Source organism: Prionailurus bengalensis, chromosome B2, assembly GCF_016509475.1.
Source record: "Prionailurus bengalensis isolate Pbe53 chromosome B2, Fcat_Pben_1.1_paternal_pri, whole genome shotgun sequence".
Lineage (NCBI taxonomy): Eukaryota > Metazoa > Chordata > Mammalia > Carnivora > Felidae > Prionailurus > Prionailurus bengalensis.
Genome location: NC_057349.1, coordinates 80186891 through 80209091, shown reverse-complemented (window position 1 = coordinate 80209091; position 22201 = coordinate 80186891). Strand labels below are relative to the sequence as shown.

At 41.6% G+C, this 22201-nt stretch overlaps 3 protein-coding genes across 6 annotated transcripts in view; 2 read left to right on the top strand and 1 right to left on the bottom strand.

Annotated features, from left to right (window-relative positions):
* MDN1 (midasin AAA ATPase 1) overlaps nucleotides 1-5664 on the top strand; it is a 173021-nt gene extending 167357 nt beyond the window's left edge. Inside the window, exons 98-102 of the mRNA XM_043591932.1 lie at nucleotides 735-808; nucleotides 903-1017; nucleotides 1902-1965; nucleotides 3357-3499; nucleotides 4252-5664. Of these exons, the coding sequence (XP_043447867.1) occupies nucleotides 735-808; nucleotides 903-1017; nucleotides 1902-1965; nucleotides 3357-3499; nucleotides 4252-4440 (585 nt within the window). The 3' untranslated portion in view covers nucleotides 4441-5664. The remainder of the gene's footprint in view (nucleotides 1-734; nucleotides 809-902; nucleotides 1018-1901; nucleotides 1966-3356; nucleotides 3500-4251) is intronic.
* A 3626-nt stretch (nucleotides 5665-9290) lies between these two features.
* On the top strand, nucleotides 9291-14446 carry LYRM2 (LYR motif containing 2). The gene is made up of 3 exons (XM_043591938.1): nucleotides 9291-9394; nucleotides 10016-10156; nucleotides 10603-14446. Exons 1-3 carry the CDS (start codon nucleotides 9350-9352, stop codon nucleotides 10681-10683), a joined length of 267 nt encoding a protein of 88 aa, XP_043447873.1. The 5' UTR covers nucleotides 9291-9349; the 3' UTR covers nucleotides 10684-14446.
* Nucleotides 14371-22201, bottom strand: part of ANKRD6 (ankyrin repeat domain 6) — a 212890-nt gene continuing 205059 nt past the window's right edge. For all 4 annotated transcript variants that reach the window (XM_043591933.1, XM_043591934.1, XM_043591935.1 and 1 more), the window contains 3 exons: nucleotides 19761-19874; nucleotides 18905-19031; nucleotides 14371-17488 (listed from right to left, as the gene is read on the bottom strand). In XM_043591933.1, coding sequence (XP_043447868.1) covers nucleotides 16917-17488; nucleotides 18905-19031; nucleotides 19761-19874 — 813 coding nt within the window. In that variant the 3' untranslated portion in view covers nucleotides 14371-16916. The remainder of the gene's footprint in view (nucleotides 17489-18904; nucleotides 19032-19760; nucleotides 19875-22201) is intronic.

Here is a 22201-nt window from a genome sequence, read left to right as displayed (position 1 = left end):
GAGTGATGTTTTTTGCAGTGATGCCATTACCCAGTATGAACCAACGAGCAACCTAAATCCATACTTGTGCTCTGCTGTAAAAAAAAATGTGACCTCTGAAACTAGGTTCAGGTCCAAGCTCCTCACTTACTGCCATATGATATTGGGCAATTTATTTACTTCTTAACATGTCAGTTTCATCTTCTGAACAATGAGGATTGTAACAGTATCTACCTCCTCCAGAGTTGTGAAAACTAAATGAAGTATGTACTGTGTGTAATGCATAGCACTTGGTATGTATTCAGTAGATGTTAGTTGCTCTAAGTAGCATCATCTTTTTAATGAAATTTAAATTCTAAGACCAGGCTGTCATTTATTTATGGGTTAATAAAATAAACTGGTTTTTAAAATTTTTTGCCTATCTGAGATTACTTTTTATGTAGTTCCCCCACCCCCCTAAAAGGGAAAAATTCTGAAAATTTTATGCACCAAATCTCTTAAGATCACTTTTATTAGATGCCTAGAGCAGACCTTTGCTACTGATGTAATGGACTCTGGGTTTCAGGATTTGTGGGATTAGCCAGGGTCTGAGGCCACCATGGCCTCTGGGTTGATTATGAATAGCCATGTTGACATTCCCTGTATGCCATGCAAAAATAACGTTTTCTCTGAGACTCTTGGTATAAAAAAGGTTGAGAGGCACTGATCTAGAGGATATTCTGATTCCTTCAACCCTTAACCTTCTTATTTCATAGCTGGCATTTGAATCTTTGGCTGTGATTGGAAATGCTCTAACCCTCCTGGAAGTGGGTCAGATTGCTGTGTGCAGGTAAGGGTGCTTTTTAATCCCAGTGGGAAAATCAACTTCCTTTTGTTACGTTGATCACACAAAAAAACACTGCATTTGTTTTTTCTATCCGTAGTTTTGGAGAGTCCGTAAAGCTATTACACCCATTCCACGAGCAGTTCAGTGATTCCTCGGGTTCCCAGATTCTGAGGCTCTGCAAATTCCAGCAAAAGAAAACCAAGATTGCTCAGGTATGCTTGTATCACATGTCCTCTGAACAGCCATTCTTCAGCAGGTGTGGGAGAGACATAATTTTTAGCACTCCCTCCTCCCCAGTATGGTGTTAGGACAGGTAAAAATTTCGAGGAAACAATTTCGGGATGCCAGGGTGGTTCAGTTCTAAACCTCAGGCCATGCACCACTGGAATAGAAACTTCCCTGGCATCCATTAACAAACAGGGTGTGAACTCTTTTTCTGAGTTCCTCAAGGGTTTCTGACTTTACATCACTAATTTTCAAGCTCCCTACTCTTTGAGAGATTTGGAACTTTTGTAGGAATAAACTGTCTCCCCGTACCCTTAATCGGGCCAATTTCTCTCCCCCATTTGACCTAGAGAAGAAATGATGTAAAATAGAGCCAATGACTTGCTCAGGATGACATAAGTTCAAAACACAGCCCAGGATAATGATTTTGTCCTCTTCATTTTTGCCCTCATCTAGCCTACTTTCTTTATGTTGCACTAGACATTTTATGTTTTCTTGCCCTTTTCTGCTCAGCTATTTTCTTCTGAAAGACGACAGCTGTTCTGTTCATTTGGGGGAGTTACTGATGTCTTGTCTTCACCCCCCAGGGGAAGTATTTCTTTTCCTCTAGGGTGTGTTACAGAACACTAGTGGTGTGTGTGCCAGAGACGCATGTCTGTGCTGGAGAATGCCAGTGCCCAGGGGTACATGCTAGCACTGCAAGGATCATCATCCCCTTTGGACGGGGGGCCGGGGAGGGACGGTTTGATTGCCTAGAGATCTGAGATGGTTATTTTGATAATCTCCTGAGTGTCAAAAGTAATTTCAATCTCTGTGACAATGGGAAGGGTTTTCGTGGTTTTCTAACGGCCTGTCTCTGGTTCTGGTCTAGTTTCTCGAGTCTGTAGCCAGCATGTTTGCAGCTGCTCAGCAGCCCTCCCAGCACGCCAGTCCAGGTGAGCTGCAGTTCTCATCTTTATCCACACAACGCTTTTCTACTGTGTGTATTCACAAGCCACTTGCTTCATGCCACAGAACCCATCTTTTAAAGTGGACGCTGCATAGGAAAAGTTATAAGCAGGAGCTGGAGAGATATTAGGCATTCGTGTAATTTGTTACTCAGCCATTTATCCATTCAGAAATTTGTGTTGAACCCATACTCATGAGGCTTATAACCACTGGAGGAATTAGATACTAATTAACTACACCTGGCCCTTGAACAGTGCGGTAGCGGGGTGGGGGTGGGGGGTAGGAGCACCAAGCCCCTGCACAGTTGAAAATCCGTGTAACTTTTGACTCCTCAAAAACTTAGTTACTCATAGCCTACTGTTGACCAGAAGCCTTTACCGATAACATAATTAGCAATTTTGCATATTATATGTATTTTATACTGTATCCTTACAGCAAAGTAAGCTAAAGAGAAGAAAAGGTTAAGGAAATCATAAGGAAGAGAAAGTATATATGCAGTGCCATACAGTAAGATACCCACATATAAGTGGACCTGCTCACACACTTCAGACCTGTGTTGTTCAAGGGTCAGCTGTAGTTTGTTATAACAGAGTTAAGCGTTGTGAAGGAGGAGCAAGGTGTAGGATTTTAGTATAAAGAATATTTTGTAATATGTTAATAACGGAGGGAAGCAGGGAAGGACATAATTCAGAAACCAGCTAATCCAACCACGATTGACTTAGGGCTTGAAACACACCAGTTCTGTATCTAGCTCTTCCTAAAATCTCTCAATCTTGATCGTTTCATGGAGAACCTTCCTATTTGAAGCATGTCCTTCCACACCTCTCAACACTCACTAAACTTCCTTGAGAGAAAGACTGCCTTCGTGCACTGTATGTAGTCTTCCATTGGAAACATTATAGGTAAACCATGAATACAAACGTTAAAAAATTATTTTAATGGCCCCTTCTACTTAAGTTTTCTTTTAAATGAGTCAATTTTCAGAGGAGAAAAATACCCAGATTAGGTACAAGAAATTTGGAAGACCCAGTTCCAGGTTTCTGATTTAGGTAGTTTCTTCTAATGGCCTACTCAGTATTGCCATGAGTGTATGTTTAATTCTTGTATGTTATACAATGAAATTGATCTAATGTGATAGGGAAATTGTTTTATTGACCAAAGCTTCATATGTCTGTGTAACCTTGTGTCCGACTGTGGCATCTAATGTCCCATCTTAGAGGTCCCTTTTGCTTATGTCCAGAATTCATCAGTTTCAGATGTCTGTTTAGTGTTGGCTTTCTCTGTGCTATTAACCTATTTGTCTTTAGGTAGCTTGGAGTTGTTAACAGTGGGATCTTCATTTTGTTCCCTTCCTCTCCTGCTGTATGTTCTACCACAGAAAATGCACAGCTCCTCCTGGTGGTCTCTGATGGGCGCGGCCTTTTCCTCGAGGGCAAAGACAGAGTCCTGGCAGCAGTCCAGGCTGCCCGGAATGCTAACATCTTCGTCATTTTTGTTGTATTGGACAATCCCAGTTCACGGGTGAGTGATTACTAAAAGCTGCTTTTGGGGATAAAGTGGGGATACCCTTCATCATGTTCTATCTGAAATATGGCCTAGGTCACACCTTAACTCCTTATGTTCTGCCGGACACTATCCGAGGCACTGTATTTTTTGTTAATACTCCCACTTTACAGTGAAGGACAGAAACACAGGTCATAGGTCAAGAAAGCCAGAATTCGGACATTCCAGAGACCACCCTCTTAACCACTTGCTGTGTCAATTCCTGCTCTAGTGGGTCATCCTTTCCCTCTCTACTGTGTCATTTCCGGTACTGCAGCCTCGATGATGGGCCTTGTCTACTTCGAACTATACACCAGCCCTTTCCAGTTACTGGTATCCTAGCAGTGCCCTTCTCAGAGCAGGAAGCATCAGTTGCTAAGTGAAAGACCCCCACAGGACAGCTCTGTTCCAGGCGAAGCATGGTCTCTGCAGGTCACATTAAGGCCTGGATAACAAGTAGGAAGATTTAATGTGAATTACTCCAAGTAGAAAATGGGAAATTGGGTTTCTGGTCTCTCCCTCTTTTTCAGTGTCCATTTTCCTGGAAGGGGTGCTCAGAGATCTGCCTCCTCCTTAATGAAAGTTCTGCAAATTGTTTCTTAATAATAAAAGCTAATTTTATATTAGGAGTTAGATACAGGAGACCTAAAAACTATTAGCAAAAGAGATCAGGGAAGAGCTAGCCAAGGATATTGGTTTGGTTTTTATTTCAAAATGTCTCCTGTTTACAGGATTCTATCTTGGACATCAAAGTGCCCATATTTAAAGGACCTGGAGAGATGCCTGAAATCCGATCCTACATGGAAGAGTTCCCGTTCCCATTCTACATCATCCTTCGCGATGTGAACGCGCTCCCCGAGACGCTCAGTGATGCTCTTAGGCAGTGGTTTGAGTTGGTGGCAGCCTCTGACCACCTGTAGGGAAGGAACACAGTCTAAAGTGAGACTTTACACCATTGTCAGACTTTGGCGCCTCCAGCCTGTTGCTCCCTCTTTTGGACAACTGCTTCCGAACTCACAGCTCTAAAATGTTATTTTATCTTAGATCTGATTTATAAAGATTCATCTAATAGCTGCAGACAGTTTTTATTACAATGTACACTTTATCTTATAATGTGCTTTCAGAGCCTGGCCAGCCTCGGCCTCTGCTGTTGCCCCGGCTACAGCCATAACAAACCCAGGGCAGCGGCCGGTGTCTGGACCTGGAAGCCCCGGCCCAAGAGGAGGCCAGGGCCCAGCTGCTGCCCCCCCTGGAGGAGTAGCTGCTGGGAGAATGGGACCGTCCCAGTCCTTTGGACAAAGGACCACAGGCAGCTGCCCTTGTGACCCTGCTCTGAGGCTCCGCCTTGCCAATCCCACAGTGTGTATCTAAATGCCGTCAAGAGGCTCAGACAGCTACAGCTTTCTAGAGGCTCGAGTGCGTGTGTTTTGTCATTGTGCTTCATGTGCAGGGAACTACCTTCTCTTTGAGGGTTAGGGAGGTCAGGGTATGTGTGCTCTTACAAAGCAACCAGACAGCATAGGAGCCCAGGTAAGCCGAAAAATGACCCCCGGGCTGTGTAAAAATGAAGTGGCTTTTCTGTGCCGTCCTTTGCATTTGCTGCTGCGGGAGACTATGCAATGATGGAAAAGTGATTTTCCCTTTGGTTATTTCATTCTGTCAGCGCCACGGTCCCTGGTGTCGTAGTAATTTATTTCTTTAGTTCATTTTTAACCGTTAAGGGGAAGAATATTCCTCACACTGCTTTCAAGCTGGACTGAGCCAGTCTCGTTCTGGAAAAGAAATGCCGTGTTTAAGAAAACTAAGTACTTTTTTTTCCCCCCCAGTTAAACTACATCAATGATTTTTAGACAGTTTTTACTTGGCCAGAAAGCACTGATTGAATACTTGAAATTGTTGCTGTTCTATTTAAGTTGTCAGAATGTCGTTTTGTAGACAACATGCCATCACGTAATCGTCTATCTCCTGTTTGTTTTCAAGTTACACTGTGAAGTTTGCCACATTTTTGAGGTGGTCATCGAAGACACAGATTGCTTGTTTAACCAAGTGTCCTAAAGCATGTACCTGAAGTTATATCATTTTTTATTCTAAAAAGCTATGCAGCTTATATTCTGAAAATTATTAAATATATACCACTGTTGTAATTTGTGACCAGTTTAAGTGTTTGAGAGGTGGAAACTGCAGAGAGTGAGTGGGAGAGAATCTGAAGCAGGCTCAGTGTGGAGCCCGATCTCACAACCCTGAGATCACGACCTGAGCCAAAATCCAAGAATCCGATGGACTCACCAAGCATCCCTGCAACCATTCTTAATGGGACACAACAGGTGTGTAAAAGGTGTGCTAAGGGAATGATCTTGTCTGCTGGATCAGTGGTCACTAGCTTATGCTGGACCCACCATGGACCCACCACCTTAGTGGCTTCCTGAAATAAGGGTTTATTTCTTGCTTGTGTTTCATGTCCATGGTGGGTGAGCTGCCTACCATGCTCTGGCCTTGTGGCACAGGAAAGGGTAAGTTGGTGGAAAACAATGGCTTGTACAGATTTTGCTCCAAAATGACAGGTTTCATTGGCCATAGCCGTCTATAACGGGTCTGAAAGGGAAAGACACCAACATTCTGGTGTGGTCTGTCATATGTACCTTTGAAATCGGACCATCGAAACTGAAGCCTCCCTGCTGATACCCAAGAGTCTTGTTTGCAGCTTGTGCTGTGATGGGAAATGTGGGAGCAGTCCCAGGAGACCTATCAGGAACTGTGACAGGGTGAGGGTAAGCAGCATGATGCACTTGAGTCACTGAGTGGGAGTTAGAGGGTATGCTTGCTCTCACTTGGAGCTTAACCATTATAGCTGCCTCACGTAGTCTTCATCCAAACCCCAATCTTGTCTGGTCTTTTATCCCGTCTTCCCCTCCTCTCCTGACTACACTGCACCTGGACACTCTTATTTTAGAGAACCCTAAGCAGGCTCCATGCTCCATGTGGAGCCCCCAACATGGGTGCCCACAACCCTGGAATCATGACCTGAGCCGAAAATCAAGAGTCTGATGCTCCACTGACTGAGCCACCCAGGCACCCTTGGAGCACTTTTAATCTGTAGTCTGGACTACTTCGGTGGTAGCCCAGACAAGTCGCATTGCCTGCTTCATCTCATAACATCCAAGAAAGAGATCATGCTTCTAGGGTGACCTCTCCTGTCCCTTCTCTCCCAGAATCCCTACCACAGAAGGTTCTGGTTACAGCAAATGAGAAGTCCTGGAATCTGCTAGCATCCTAGGTGTCCTTTGGAATTTTCTTACCTAATGTGCCTTTCTGGAAACACCTACCTAGCTCAGAATAAGCCCTCAGGTATGAACCCTGACACCATCTGTAATATTTCATTAGACTTGCACTCCCACTTTAGGCAGGAAGACCTAAGACAGGGGAGCATCTATGACTCATGACAGTATTTCAGGGTCTAGCATGAGTTCATGTATAAAAATGTCTTTTCTAATTTATAGATTCAACACTATCAATTTTAATAAAGATTTTACAATGATCTGTAGGGAAAGGATATAAGATTCTTACAAGAAACTACAGGGGAGTAGTTCTGCCATTTAATAAAACATACTAGTCCTAGGTGAAATAATCCTGAAAAATTTGTTTAGACCCTAAAAAAATTTACCATATGGGCATCATTTATTTATTTAGAGCACATGAGCCAGGGGACAGACAGAGTGGAAGAGAGAATCCCAAGCAGGCTCCATGCTGTCAACACTGTCAGCACAGATCTGATGTGGGCCTTGATCCCCTGGGATCACGACCCAAGCCATTATCTAGAGTTGGATGCTCGATTGAGCCACCCAGGTACCTCTGAAGAATGACCTAATAAATAGTGTCCAAATTATAGTTTAGCAGCTGGCAAAAATACTAACATCCCCATCGTGCAATAAATCAAAATTAAAATATTTACACCACCTAAAGTTAACCAGGAAGACATAAATACAGAATTACAAAGCTCTGAAGGGGAAAAGATGAAATTGAGAAGGCTTGAAAGAATAATACATGACTATATAGAAACTTCTGAAAGCTATATAAACAGAAGGACTAAAATTGCTTTTAGTTTTGAGAGAGCACAGGGGAAGGGCAGAAAGGGAGGGAGAGAATCCCAAGTAGGTTCCTCACTGTCAGTATGGAGCCTGATGTGGAGCTTGATCTACCGAATTATGATCATGGCCAGAGCTGAAATCAAGAGTCAGACACTTGACTGAGCCACCCAGGTGCCCCCAAAAGGACTAAAATTTTTAAACAGGCAAACAACCCATATAAAATTAGAATAAAAACCTTGATCACCATAAATGGACCAGTCATGACAATTCATAAAAGTGGCAAGGGATATTTAACTTCAGTTTTATAAGAAAAAAAGGAGTTGCTATTGCAATTACACAAAACTTCAAAAGTAGTCACATCATCACCCATACAATGCCTGGTAATGTTCAAGAAAGCTAATCATCAAGAGTATAGGTGGCAGGTCCTGTTTCTAGTAGGACTCAGGTAGGTCTTGCTTCACTTTACAGATGAGGAAAGAGGCTGGGAGAAATCAAGTTGCCAGAAAAACACAATTAGAAAAGGGGACCACACCAAACAATTCCAGCAAGTGACACAATCAAGTAAATGCTCACTAAACAGGTAACCAAATGAACATTTCTGGCTATATTCTAATTTAGAACAATTCTATTTGACAAAAAATACAGCAAAGATTCACTAATCCTACTTACATAAGGGCAGTTATGTGTTGTGGGGAGGATAAAATTACAAGAAAATAAAAGCTTAAAAGTGTGCGCATTTTCAGTGTCTCATTAGTGATACAAAATTGTTAAAACGCCAGTGGGGCAGCCATTTAAAACCTCTTAAGAACTAATGTGAAAATTAATAAAGGGAGACTTCACAGGAGTCAGGAGGCTAGAAAGGAAAGCTGTACCACTCAATTTCCCTCCCTGGAAGAATTGTCCATTACAGACTCAAAACAGGTCAATAGAAAAGAATCCTAAATTACAGGCGCCAACAGGGAAAAGCTGGAAGAGGTGCAATGTACAAGACTTCAACCTCCCCTGAAACTCAATGAGAAATTATCACCCTCAACTCTTATTTTCCAATGGACTTTTCAAAACAACCCCCCTCAACTTTCTTCTTCATAAAATAAGATCCCCCCCCCCCCATGTTCATTGGGCTTGCCTATGGTTTTGCCAGAGCTTGTAGGTACCCAATTGTGAATTCTCTATTCCCAAATAACCCCATTTTTACTGATAAAATAACCTTTATGTTTAAGATTGACATAACTAATGGCAACCATGAAGATTACCACCACGAGGAAATTGCTTGCAAACAGAAAACACCAAGATGGAACAGCAAAAAAAAAAAAAAAAAGATTTTAAAGTAAACATATCTTCATTATTTCTAACTATGCACGTTTAAAAGGCTCAAAAGGAATACACTAAATTTTACCCCTCACTCTCAAACCTCCATTTAATAAAAACCACAGTGCCAGGAACTGGGCCAGTTGCCTTGCCACTCCTTTTATCACAACTGTTTGTGGCACAAGAACTGTAATCGCCTCTCACCCAGAAGAAAATTTAGTCGAAGACAAAACTGCCCAAGGTTATACATAGCTCATTACTGGTTCCAACTGCTGGGGCTTCAGTTTAGATACACTGCAGGGGATTTGCGGGCCAAGTGTAATGCACAGGCCGTATCCCAGGAAACCGAGCTCCCTCCCCCCACCGCCTGCTGACCACGCCCCCACTTCCGCTCCTGCGCATTGGAGCTGTAGGGGAACCACGCTGCCTGGAGGACATGGCTACTTCCAGGTTACCCCCGGCGACTCTAACACTAAAGCAGGTAACACCTGTTCTCAAGAGCCTTCTAGAGCAGCTTTCCACGGTCTGATTTCAGTTATCCGTCTCTCCACACCCCCCTGCAGAGTGGGGCTCGGGGGCGGCTTAGCCCTCCGGGGAATTCTGGCCCGGTGTGCACTCCCCCTGAGATTGGCCCGGCTTGGGGCGGGGCTTCTTGCTGCGGAAGCTGGGGTGGGGGCTGACCTCTGGCCACGGATTCGGCGGGCCACCCGCCAACCCGCTGCCTATCTCTTGACGCTTTGGCCACGGGACAGATTGCTCTGGCTGTTGTACTGAGCTATTGTAAAGAATGAGATTACCAAAGGATTTTAACAACTGCATTGGTTTAGAAAAAGTGCTGTTACAGTAATCACAGGTTTTAGTAACTGGTAGCCCTTTTTCTGCCCAGTGGTCGTCTTTTGACGTTAAAGATTCTTAGGTTTGACAAAGGAGTAAGCAAACAGCCCAAACTTTTTGCCTTCTTCTGAAAAGGAAAAAGTTTTTCTTTGGTCCTCAGTTTTGAAAAAGGCAAAGAAAAGTCATCTGTTTAGTTTGGTTTCCCAAAGTAAAGCCCTCTCGGCTGTAGGTTTTGCAGTTGTATTGACATTTCTCCTCCATTCTACAGTTCATGAGAAGGCAACAAGTTCTACTTCTCTACAGAAGGATTTTGCAAGCAATTCGGCAAGTTCCAAATGATTCTGATCGCAAATACCTGAAGGACTGGGCAAGGGAAGAATTCAAAAGAAACAAAGGTGCCACCGAAGAGGTGAGAAAGAGATCACAGGCAGGACAGGCCCTGACCATTTTGTATTAATTGGCATTTTTTTTTTTAAAAGATGAGTAGACATCTTGGAGTATGTCACAGAGATGATATATCTTCGTCATTGCTTTTAATGTTACTATTTTTCTACCCCAGTGATATTTAAAATTTCCTAATCTTTGCTCTACAGTAGCATCACCTGTCTGTTAACTGGACATACATACACACCTGAAAAGATTATAAATAGGCCAGCTTGATGGTTTGGGAAGTGTGATGACTAGGGTATCTGAAAGCATGCCAGACACTGTGCACCCATAGTTGTCAGCTTGGAGCTTTCCTGATACCCAGAAGTTCCAATTCTCAGTATTGGTTCCTGACTAACAAATAAAATGATAAAGTACAGCTCTATTTAATCAGGTAGAACAATGACCAGATTTCACTTTCTTCTACAGGATACAATCCGGATGATGATTACTCAAGGCAATATGCAGCTCAAGGAGTTAGAAAAAACACTTGCTTTGGCAAAATCTTAACTGTAGCATTATCCTGAAAGATTTTCAAAGTCTCCATGTATATTGTTGAGCTGATTCGACTCCATGATGGACAGCCTAACACCAAGTCAAACTGTACAGTACTTGGGAAAATACAGAACATGGAGCATGGCATGTCAAGGAAAAACACATCAGAACAATTGCCTTAACACTGAAAAATATACTTTGTATTCTGAAAATGTTTTTGGATATGTCAGCAGTTTAAGCAGCAAAAACCAGTACAGGTGGTCAATGCAGAAGGTGATCCCTACCATTAACTACCTGGGAAATGCAAGTCTAAACCACACTGAGACACTACCATATCAGCTGAAATAACTAATTAAAAAGATAATAACAAATGGTGGTAGAGATATAGGAAAATTGAACCTCTCACACATTGCTGTGGGAATAGAAAATGGCACAGCCACTTTGGAAAACAGAATGTCAGCTGCTTAAGAGAGTAAATTCGACAGTTCTGTTCCTAGGTCTGTAACCAAGAGAACTGAAAACCTTTCTACAAAAAAACTTGTACAGGAATATTCACAGCAGCATCATTCATACCAGCCAAAAAATAGAAGCAATCCCAATGCCGCTCAACCGATAAGTGAATATGATGCCTATAGATTTAGTAATAAAAAGGAATTAAGTACTGATACATGCTACACATGGATGAACCCTGAGACCAATTGCAGAAGATCACTTATTGTAGGATTCCATTTACATGAAATGTCTGAAAGAGGCAGAAAGAGGTGGTTGCTCAGGGCTGTGGATAGCCTGGAGAGGAATTAAATGGCTTTGGGGTTCCTGTTCTGGGTAATGAAAGCACTCTAAAGTTAGATTGTGGTGTTAGATGCACAACTCAATATACTCAAGTCCAACGAATCGTACATTTTGCATGTATGGTATGTGAATTCTGCTTCAACAAAGCTAGGTTTTTCTGATTTTTTGTTTTTTGGTTTTTTTTTTACTGATATACAGCAGTACTATGCGTCAATTAAATAAGTCAATAAAGCTGTTTTAAGAAGCAGTAGGAGATTTATGATTGGAAGCATACTGACCTCAGGAGATACCCTGGACCTTTCTTGAAAACAGTCCTGTGTTACCCCTCAGGGTTGTTGAGGTAGGTTCTTCAGATGTGTTATGATCTCATAGCAGAGGACTCTCCGAAAAGTCACCACTGGGAATCTAGATCTTTGTTGGAAAGAGGAGAGAGAGAAGCCTCATGAACACATTGAAGCACTTAACCAAAAAGAAGAGACAACTTCTGGATGAAACTAATGCAATTACCTTAGCATCCACAAAGAAAGAAGTAAAAGGATCAGGGAATATCCTTGGTGCATTGGGTTCTCCTCCAGTGACAGGAAGAGAAAGAGTTTTAAGAATACATTGAAGACAAGAAATTGACCTGAGCACATTTTGAGACCAAAATGTGTAACACAGTTTAGTGAAAGCTTATGGAAGAGGCTGGATTGACAGTCCTTCAGACTGACCTCTGTTCATTTACAGAACAGATCTAAAAAATTAATCCAAGAACCTGACCAACACCTGGAAAATGTAGGAAAAATTTTGCAGAATGGTTACCTAGTACTGGATTGTGTGCCAAAGGCAAGAGAAGCAGATAGTGGCATTTGTCAATGACTTACATTATTGCCAGGGTCCACCTGACCCTTCCATAACCTCAAAGCCTGCAAGAAAAAAATCATTTTCAACAGGGTAATCGAATTCAAAATGCATGAGCTAATTATCAGGTTTGTATATAGGTGTACACATTAGTCAACCTATCACAAGGCCATGTGATGAACCAGAAGCACTTGTGAAGTTTCTAAACACAGAATACTTTTCTTTGTACAGCATGATATACACACTCAAGTTAGGCTGTCTCTAATAAATCTAAGATCTTGACACTAAAAATCATCCTTTTATGAGGTGTAGAAGTCAGTGACCTGGGTGACGTTTTTACTAGCACTGGTGTATGTCAAAGATGTAAGTGCATTTGTGGTTTAAATTTGCAAGATGCAAAAATGCCAAGAAAATCTAACTTGGGTTTGTTTTGATTGTTTAAATTGGGCAAAACACTGCAAATTTTCATCTTCCAGAGGCTAGGATTTTTATAATCTTATATAATGACAAGACTTTAGCGCTAAATAAATCTTAGCCTAAACAACAACTTCTCCTCTCACATATGGAACCATGCTCGTTAAGATGTTGGCCAGATTAGAACTGCTGGTGAAACACATTTAGCATCCTTATCAGTGTTCTAGATTAGACAACAAATTACCTTTTTGGATATTCCCTATAAACCATACTCTTAAAAAAACAACAACAAAAAAAACATTTATTTGAGAGAGAGTGAGTGCATGCAGGGGAGGGGCTGAGGGGGAGAGAGAATCCCAAGCAGGCCCCACACTGCACACTGTCAGTGCAGAGCCTAAAGTGGGCTCAATCTCACAAACCATGAGATCATGACCTGAGCCAAAAATCAAGAGTGAGATGCTTAACTGACTGAACCAACCATACTCTGGCGAGTATTCAAGTTTTGTTCCTAAGGTTTAATTTTCAGATGTTTGGATGTTCAATTTATGTATTTGAACTACAGTAAGTCAAATCTTCATATTAAAAAAAAATACTTTTTTTTTTAATACAAAAGCATTCTAGCATGAGAAGTGGCTAGGGCTATTTGCATACTAACTGTCCCTACGTCATTTCCTCCTTTTAAGTCTGCCATCGCATAGGAAATTCAAAACCAAGGCACAGGCATTGCTGCGGATGTGCCTGCAGAGCAAAGGGCTTGAACATCTGAGGAAAGCAGAACATTCTCCCTGGTATTTGTATTATTGTAGACACACCAGCAGCCATGCAGGAGAGGGGGGAGACCCACACTTACCTAACTTGTCTCTTTTATGGAAGAACAATGTGGCCAAACAGAGGGATGCAGCTCACGTCTACTGTGGGAAAAAATTGAGCTTACGTAGAGTTAAGGTCCAAGCAGGCTCAAAAGCAAATGTCACTTTGCCAAACTAGAAATCGCCCAGCCGGTTTCCTTCCTTCAGTCAGGCATTTAAGAAATTCTGTCAGAATTAAATTTACTATTTGTGTTTACTATGTCGCTTTTTTACCCATTCTGTTTTGCATTAGAAAAAGTGTTGTGCTGTTTCTTAGGTGTCTCATGGATTTAATGTTAACATTTATTGTCATGGTATTTTGACAGTATTACAGAAGAATATTTCCCTTTAAAAATTTTTCTTACGCATAAGTATTCTAAAAGGTCAGTTTTGTTTGCCTTTAAATCTTATTTAATTGATTTGGCTTTTATATCACAAGAAGAAATGTATTTAGCTTTTATGAACAGTTTTGTCAAAAATGTTATTTTGCCTGCACACAATTAAGAGGTTTTGTTCTGTTCAAACTGTTGACCTTTTAGAAAATACTAAGCAAAACATTTAAGCTTGCACTAAGAAGTATTTCCATATTATGGGCTTCTGAAACATTTATTTTTCATGCAGTGCATCTGACCTCTACTTTGAAGCAAATGTATTTACCAGAAATCACACTTCTATAGAAACAAAGTAAAATGTAGCTGGGTGAAGGCACTCTTTCTGGGAACATAAATTTGGTCAACCACAGAAACGAAAATGTACACTAAACAAAACAGTCATACTTGCATTTTTTAAATAAGGATTTCAATATCCATAGTGTTGAGAACCATATTTAATGCTTGGAAGAGACAAATTCAAATTAATAAAAATATTAAATAGAAGACAACATATCTCTGCAGTATCAACGCTTGACTGAAAAAAAAAAAGATTTAAATGTGAAAACATCACTTCCTTTATTTTGGGCCCCCAAAGTCAAATGATTAGAACTATATTCAACCTAATCACTGATATTTACTATATTCAATGCAATAATTCACCAACAAAAAACCCCACTGCAATATTATACAGCTTTTCTGTGTCTTACATCATTTCCCCATAGCTATTGAAAGCTCCAATCTCTGTTTCAAACACAACCCACATGACAGCCAATAAATTAATAGTTTTGCTTCTTTGGAAAAGTACTATTGTGGCATTTGCTCCTTTCAGCAGATAGCACAAGGGAAAAAAGGAAAAATACACATCAGACCCATAGTTGAGTTTTTGACAATACTAAGGAACAAAAACCCAGTTGTTTAAAATAAGCTATTGCAGTGGCCTTGAGATGCTGCCATCTCTCTGTGTTAGGAGGCAGACTGATCCTGTTTCCTCACCTCTACTGGTTTTCTGTTCTAGTAGAGAAAGATCCGTGTAACCTGTCAGACTAGGTGCCTTGGACCCTTCTCAGTCCTCCCTAGTCTCTTCCCTGTGACTTTGGCAAAAATATCCAGTTCACAATGGTAAGCTGCCCGCTTCTGATGAGTAGGGGTTGCATAATCAAAATACTTCCTACCACAGCACTCCGTAGTCTAGATAAAATTTGTCTTCATTTCTCAACAAGGATACTCCTTGAGATAACAGCTATTTTGGTAAGTGAAAAGAACTCCTGCTTAGACCACAACTTACTGAACATCTCAGGATTTCCTCTCTGAGTATTTGGCAGTTCTTAAGAAACTGATGTATATTGAGGAAAGCTGAAGATTTCAGTGATGCTGGATAAGGGAAAGATTTAAAAAACTGAAGGTACCATCTAGCTCTGCAATTCTGTGGTTCTGCATTAGGAACGGAGATGAGAAAAGGAAAGTACCTCTACATTTATCAGTGCAACAAGATCCTCTGGGGGAGAATCAGACGTTCTTAACAGTAGCTGAGGAACAAGACTAACACGCACATGAACATAAACTTGGGAGAATATTAAATTGATTCCCTATCCAGGTTGTGTAATGGTGACCTACATCTAGATCTATAGATTGTCACTGTTAAGAAAACAAAAACTGAGCTTGTTAGGCAAGAACAAAGGGACTAAAACATACTTTGTTTTTCTGGGTGTTCCCATGTCAGGAAATCATTTTTTCTTTGGCTCTGTGAGCAACATTTTATTCAAACTTAGAGACAACAGTTTCTCAGTTCTGGGGTTAATGGAAATAGAATTGACATTTCTTTGCATACATGGAATTTTGAGGAGATGAATATAATCAAGGGGCAAGAAGCTTAAAAGATAACTAAATCCAAAGTTTCAACATACCCAAGCTACTTTTACAACTTACATACTCCACAGAGGAGAGGAAAATCCTTAGGGCTCCACAAGATGGGGAATTGTGGGGTCTAGACTGAGTTGACAATTTTTACCTTGACATAAAGACTGCAAAGCAGTGGGTAACTTCTGAGGTTCATCAATGACCGTATACAATTAGAAGTGAAATACTTTTAAGAAATAGCCTTATTTCTTTATAAAATGTAGACTGAGAAGCTCAAATTTAGAAAGGTACTCTTGGTTAACTGGGTTTGATTATGGATAGCTTATAGAAGTTTCAGGTGATTGTTAGGTGAATGCTTTTCCATTAATCTGCTTTAAAATTGGTAGGATTAATCAACTGTAGTGTTTCTGTATTTTGACTGAAAATACAGAAATCATGACCAAATGATTTGAACCTTTCTCATCTGAGTTTATTAACAAATATTCCCAGTGCTAGTAGCCAATTACTCATCATTTAAATACCCTCTGACTGCAAAATACTTTAACATATATTGGATCTAGTGACATCATGAAAATCTTTTTCTCCTCAAAATCAGTTTGGTAAGTTTTCATCTGGTTAAAAGGTCAGCACTTTAAGAATTAGGAATTCAAGAGAGGATTCAGTGCATCTCAGCCATAGCTCATACAGAAAGATGCTCTCATCTGGGCACCACAGGAGTGCTCACATGAATGACTAAAGTTCACAAGGGATTAATTTTTCTTCCTTTTGATTTATGTTATTTCACACATCCTGAATTTTAGGCTTTAGGCTTTACACATCTTTCCGTTTCTTAGCGTGGCTCACTTAATCTGAGCTTTTGAACCTCAGATGAACCCAGACCGAGGTTTTAAGTTTGTAATGAAACCTAACACAAAGCAAGCTTCCCCTGGCTTTGGTGGTCACTGTTGAAGTTTCATAACTTCAGGGCGCAGGAAAGCGTGTGCCTGGCACATTTCAGCAATTTGACTTTTTGTTTTTAAAGGCAAGTCTGCTACGTGCACAAGAATGGACATCTTGGGCACAGCTGTTCTATAGATGCAAAAGCAGAAATCATCAAGAAGCCCCTTCTCAGGCCACTTCCCAGATTCTAATTTTCCTTCTGCACTTTAGTCCTTAGTTTAGCAAGTTCTTCTTCTAAACTTTTAATATGTTCCTTCAGGGTGGCCTTGTCTTGCTGGGCTTTCTGACTGGCTTGGCTTCGCGCTTCTTCAATCTTCCTCTCATACCACTTTTCCATCTGGGTAGAAACAGCCTCAAAAAAATACTGGGTAATCTCCAGAGCCTGGGAGGTGTCTCGAACGTGAGAGGCAGTCTGCTCACTGCCCGCTGCCGGGGGCGGCTGCCCACCGGCCGTGCCGGGTGCCGGGTGCTGGGGCCGATGCCTCGTCTGACCACTTTTCCCAGACTTCTTGGTTTGGGTGCCTCTGTCCACACAGGGCCCAGCCTGCTGATCACACTTGGCCGCCTCTTTCAAGGGTAGCAAGGCTGTCTGGACCTTGACATTCCTCAGTCGGGACGCGGTACAGTCTGAGGAAGACAGCTCCTGCTGTAGTCTGTGGGTAGCAGTGGAGTTGAAGGCCTTTTCCTTGGGCCTAACCACCTGAGGAGAACTGTCAGAAGCCGCTACCGGACCTGCAGTGGCCACGGACTGATCCACGCCTAGTTGCAGAAGGAAAACACAACTCAGAGTAAATCCACGTTCACACAGTCATGTGGCTATGGGCTGGCGTTTGAGAGTCCTGATAATCCCGTAAACCATCGGGCCTTCTCAATCGCCAACCACCATGTGCAGCTTCTGCTCTGCCCTTCCCTTCCACTTGCCCCTGGTTATCATTTTGGCTTGTCAGGGCTTTCATGGGTAATGATGTTAACCACACTGGTGGCATCTAAGCCAAAAGCAGCTGCTGGCCTTTCCTTTAGCCAGTTTCATTAAAAGGCTCTGGGTACCATTTTGTGATTGCTAAGGATGACAGCTCACCAAGTGTCTCCCAAACAGAACTGGGCATGTACTGAGGGAAATAAATATACCCATTCCCTGGGGCGCCTGGGTGGCTCAGTCGGTTGAGCGACCGACTTCAGCTCAGGTCATGATTTCACAGTCTGTGAGTTTGAGCCCTGCGTCGGGCTCTGTACTGACAGCTCGGAGCCTGGAGCTGCTTCAGATTCTGTGTCTCCCTCTCTCTCTGCCCCTCCCCTGCTCATGCTCTGTCTCTGTCTCAAAAATAACCAAAAACATTAAAATTATATACACACACACATCACACACACACACACACACACACACACACACCCATTCCCTAATTTCTGGGCCTTTTCCACACCATAGGCCCAGTTAGTAGTTGCTTCACCCAAGCTCCAATTTGGAGAGGTGGTCATATTCTCCATACCCAGAGCTCCAGCCAAGCTCCATAACTAGACCGATCATGAAAAATTTGCCCAGGATTTCTCCAATGTTACCACAGTTCCAGAGATGGTCTATGGTAACAGAACACACTTGACATGAAAATCCCCCATGGAGGCCTAATTACAAAGGCTCTGATTATCCTCAAAATTATCATCATGGAGTATAATCATTGTGGCTAATGAAAAGATGCTTTGTCTGAAACGTCATGTTATCTAGCACCTGGGGCAGCTTTAATACACGAACTGCTGTTTAAGGAAGTTTTCCACAGTTGGACAAAGGCAAAAGGCTGATCAAAGAGAAGAAAGGAGAAGGAAGAACAAGGGCCACAGCAAGAGACCTGCTGAGAAGACCAGTGTCCATTCATCAATCTTCATCTTTGGGGCTCACTCTGACACCATCAACATCGTACCTCAAACACTGCTGTCACCAGTCAACAATCCTTTTACTCTATGTTCTTTTACTCAAATATTCTTGAGCACTTAACTAGGAGTGCTTTATCACCATATAGAAACTGAATACACAGTAGTAAGTAAAATATGTCCTTGCCCCTACAGAATTTACAGTCCAGTGTTTTCCACAGACCTATCCTAGGTCCACAGGATACAGCAAAGAACAATATCTGGGGGTTTTACCACCTTTGAATGGAATGGCTCTCTCTGCACATGCGTTACCTGTAGACGACTCGCAAGTAGATGGTGTGGATTTGGTCCTAGAGACCCTAGAATCTCCAGAAAGTTTCAACTCCAGATTCTGAATCTTTAACATGCACCAGGTTTTTAATTCATCAACCAATGACATCTAAAAAGAAAAACAAACGAATGACAGCAAAAAAAAAAAAAAAAAAACAACACACACCAGATGAATTGGATCCATGGTTATGAAGTAAACCACCAAGAGTGGGTTTTTCAATTATGATAGTTCGAGATACCATCTTGACCAGCCTAAACGTTGTGAACTACCCCTCCCTTCCCACAGGCCACACAGCCTTCTCTGCTTGCCCTCTGTAGACCAGGATGCACATAGCACCAATGGTGATAGTTTCTATAATCTTCATTGAGGGGCTCAGAGCTACCTTGAACACCCAAAGCTTCCCAAATCTTACAAATCAAGAATGTCTGGCCGCTTAGGAGCATAAATTCTCACACACTCAAAAAATACTCATTTTATGTCTGTTGTCTTGGGTAGACCACAAACTCCAAGGGCAGGAACCAAATCTTGTTCAACTACAGAGCAATACCCAGCAAATGTACAATACATAGAAATGATTCAAGGCAGAGACCACATTTTCCCGGTGTGTTCCATTAACTGTTCTGTCTCCACCTATTACCAGAATATTCAGCAACAAATGAACTGAATTACATGCTCTTTCCTATTAACTTCATTTCAGAGTTAGAAAAGAAGGACACACTATGTAATAAGAATGCTAGTAGGGGTTCTTGGCCTCTGGGTTTTCAATGATGGGTCTGAGTCTTAACTCAGTGGAGATGTGTGGTAAATCCCTAGTTAAGGACAGATCCTGGCTCTCACCTGTCGTCTCTCCCCCTCATGCTTCTCTGTATCTGAATGCTGTTGCAGGCGGTTCAGGCACTCTGTTCTCTCTGCTGACAGCCGCTCAACCATCAGCTTGTCCAGAACACGCATCTAGGATTCAATGAGCAAAAAGCAGAGGATGGAGATGATCTAAGGATGGGCCCTGGTCTCTTGACCTCTGGGGCTCTGGGGGACCAGCAGGGACCAGTGAAAACAGAGGCAAACCTCAACTTCTTTTATTCTAGTTTCATCCAGTATGCATCCAACTCCTGGCTTTTCACAATCCCTGAGCATGTTTTTGTATAAGCCAAGGCCTCTTTCTTATTGTTTACCTCCTAAGGGGTTGAAAAGACTGAACATGGTAAATACACAACTTGAGCCAATGCAGACCTTGTGCATAGAAGGATTTTTGTAGGTCTTACAACATTATTTCCAAGACTATTATTGAAAGGAAAACTATTTCTAGAAGTATGAAGCTGTTCATTATTTTCATTACCCTTTTCAATTAATTTTTAACACCCCTCCAAGCCCTTAAAATGTTAGTAGCTGCCCATGAGATAGCAAAAGCAGAATGCTCAGGGCTTTTACCCAGTGTTCCTAGTGAATACATCCCCTCAGTGCTTCACTGAAAGTAATCAAAGCAAGTGTGAAGAAGGGTGAGGAAGGAGTACAAGGGGAGTGCTCCAGAGAACCAATGATGGTCACTTTTCAGTCACGCCCTCCTGTATCCCCCCCCCCCCCGCCCCTTTATCTTGATATTTCCCGTTAGGACCCTACAGCCAGGAAAGCCAAACTTTCACTGCTTTGACAAGGTCCATACCAGGGAGAGAGACTTTGTCAGCAGGGGCCAGCTCACAAGCGTTGTTCCACAATCAGATGTTCAAAACACAAACACAAAGAAGGGCCAGTTCTGGAGATGTGAGGAGGGCTCACAGGTGAGCTCTTCTCCTGCCAGGGACACACATGATGTTCAAAAATCAAAAAAGCAGCAGCAGTTCTGGAGATGTGGTGAGCACCTTCTGTTTTGTTTCTTTGGCCCTCGTGTTTTTTTCTGTGAGCTGCTCTCCTGTTTTCTAGGATTGGCCTACTCCACCCACGTCCTTATCCTCTGTCAAGAGCAACTGTGTTGACATACAGCTTTGTTCTGGGGCACGGCTGATTGCTTCAGGCATGGACACCAGACTCATGCCGCACCAGAGCCCATGCCAGAGTCCTTCACCTAGAACTGGGAATTAGGACTAAGGTTTTACACACCCATCTGTCACCCTCCTTGAACTGAAGCAAGGTCCTTGAGATGGTTGGTCCAGCACTCATCTAATACACTCCTCCCTGGGCTTAGGCCAGCTGAAGTGGGTTTTATTTACAAAACAGTCTTAACTAATATACTATGGCACTAGGAAAAGAGTTCTTAAATGTGCTTTCCATGAAGGGAAAATAGCAAATAAACCTAAAACATTCTACCTCACCAACAAACAAGGAAATAAAAATTAAACAATATACTTAATCGATTTGGCATAAACTTTAAAAATAATATTAGTGATGGCAAAGGTTTGAGACAGAGACTCGATTTATATCCTATCCTACCCGTAGGATATAAATTCATACAACCTTTGTATTTAGTAGATTACTAATATTTATGAAGAGATTTAAACATCTTAACTATGGGCCCAATTATCCTAAAAAGGAGCAAATAACTTGAGAAGCAAATGTTTATACACATAAGTGTTCATCATAGCATTATTTATAAGAGTAAGAACTATAAGCAACTTTAAAGTCTAACAAAAAGGAAGACATAGAAAAATGCTTGGGATATCAAATTAAGTGAAAAAATCTGGAAGTAAAAATATGTGTAATTTAGGGAGGTGGGTGTGGGGATGGGTGAAATAGGTGAGGGGGGTTAAGGAATGAACTTGTGATGAGCACTGGGTGATGTATGGAACTGTTGAATCACTATATTGTACACCTGAAATATAACACTGTATGTTAACTATACTGGAGGTAAAAATAAATAAATAAGTAAATAAACCACATACTAGACAAAAAACAAATTATATGTGTAACTCCATACCCAGAACAGTACATCGCCATTAAACAGCATATTGAAATAACACACCTAAGACATATTACTTAATTTCAATGTAAGCTACAAAGATGACCAAGGCTCTTTGCGTCCAAGATAGCTAAGTAGGAAGACTCGGTAATCCTCTCCTCCACAGACACACCAAATCTATACCAATTTAAAGAAGAGTTAATACCTAGTCTTTCCAAACTGTTCCAAAAAACAGAAGATGGAAACCTTTCAAATACATTCTACATGGCCAGCATTATCTTGATACCAAAACCAGATAAAGATGCCCCAAAAAAGAAAATTACAGATCAGTATCTCTTATGAACATAGATACAAAAAAACCTCAACAAAATATTAGCAAACTTCAACA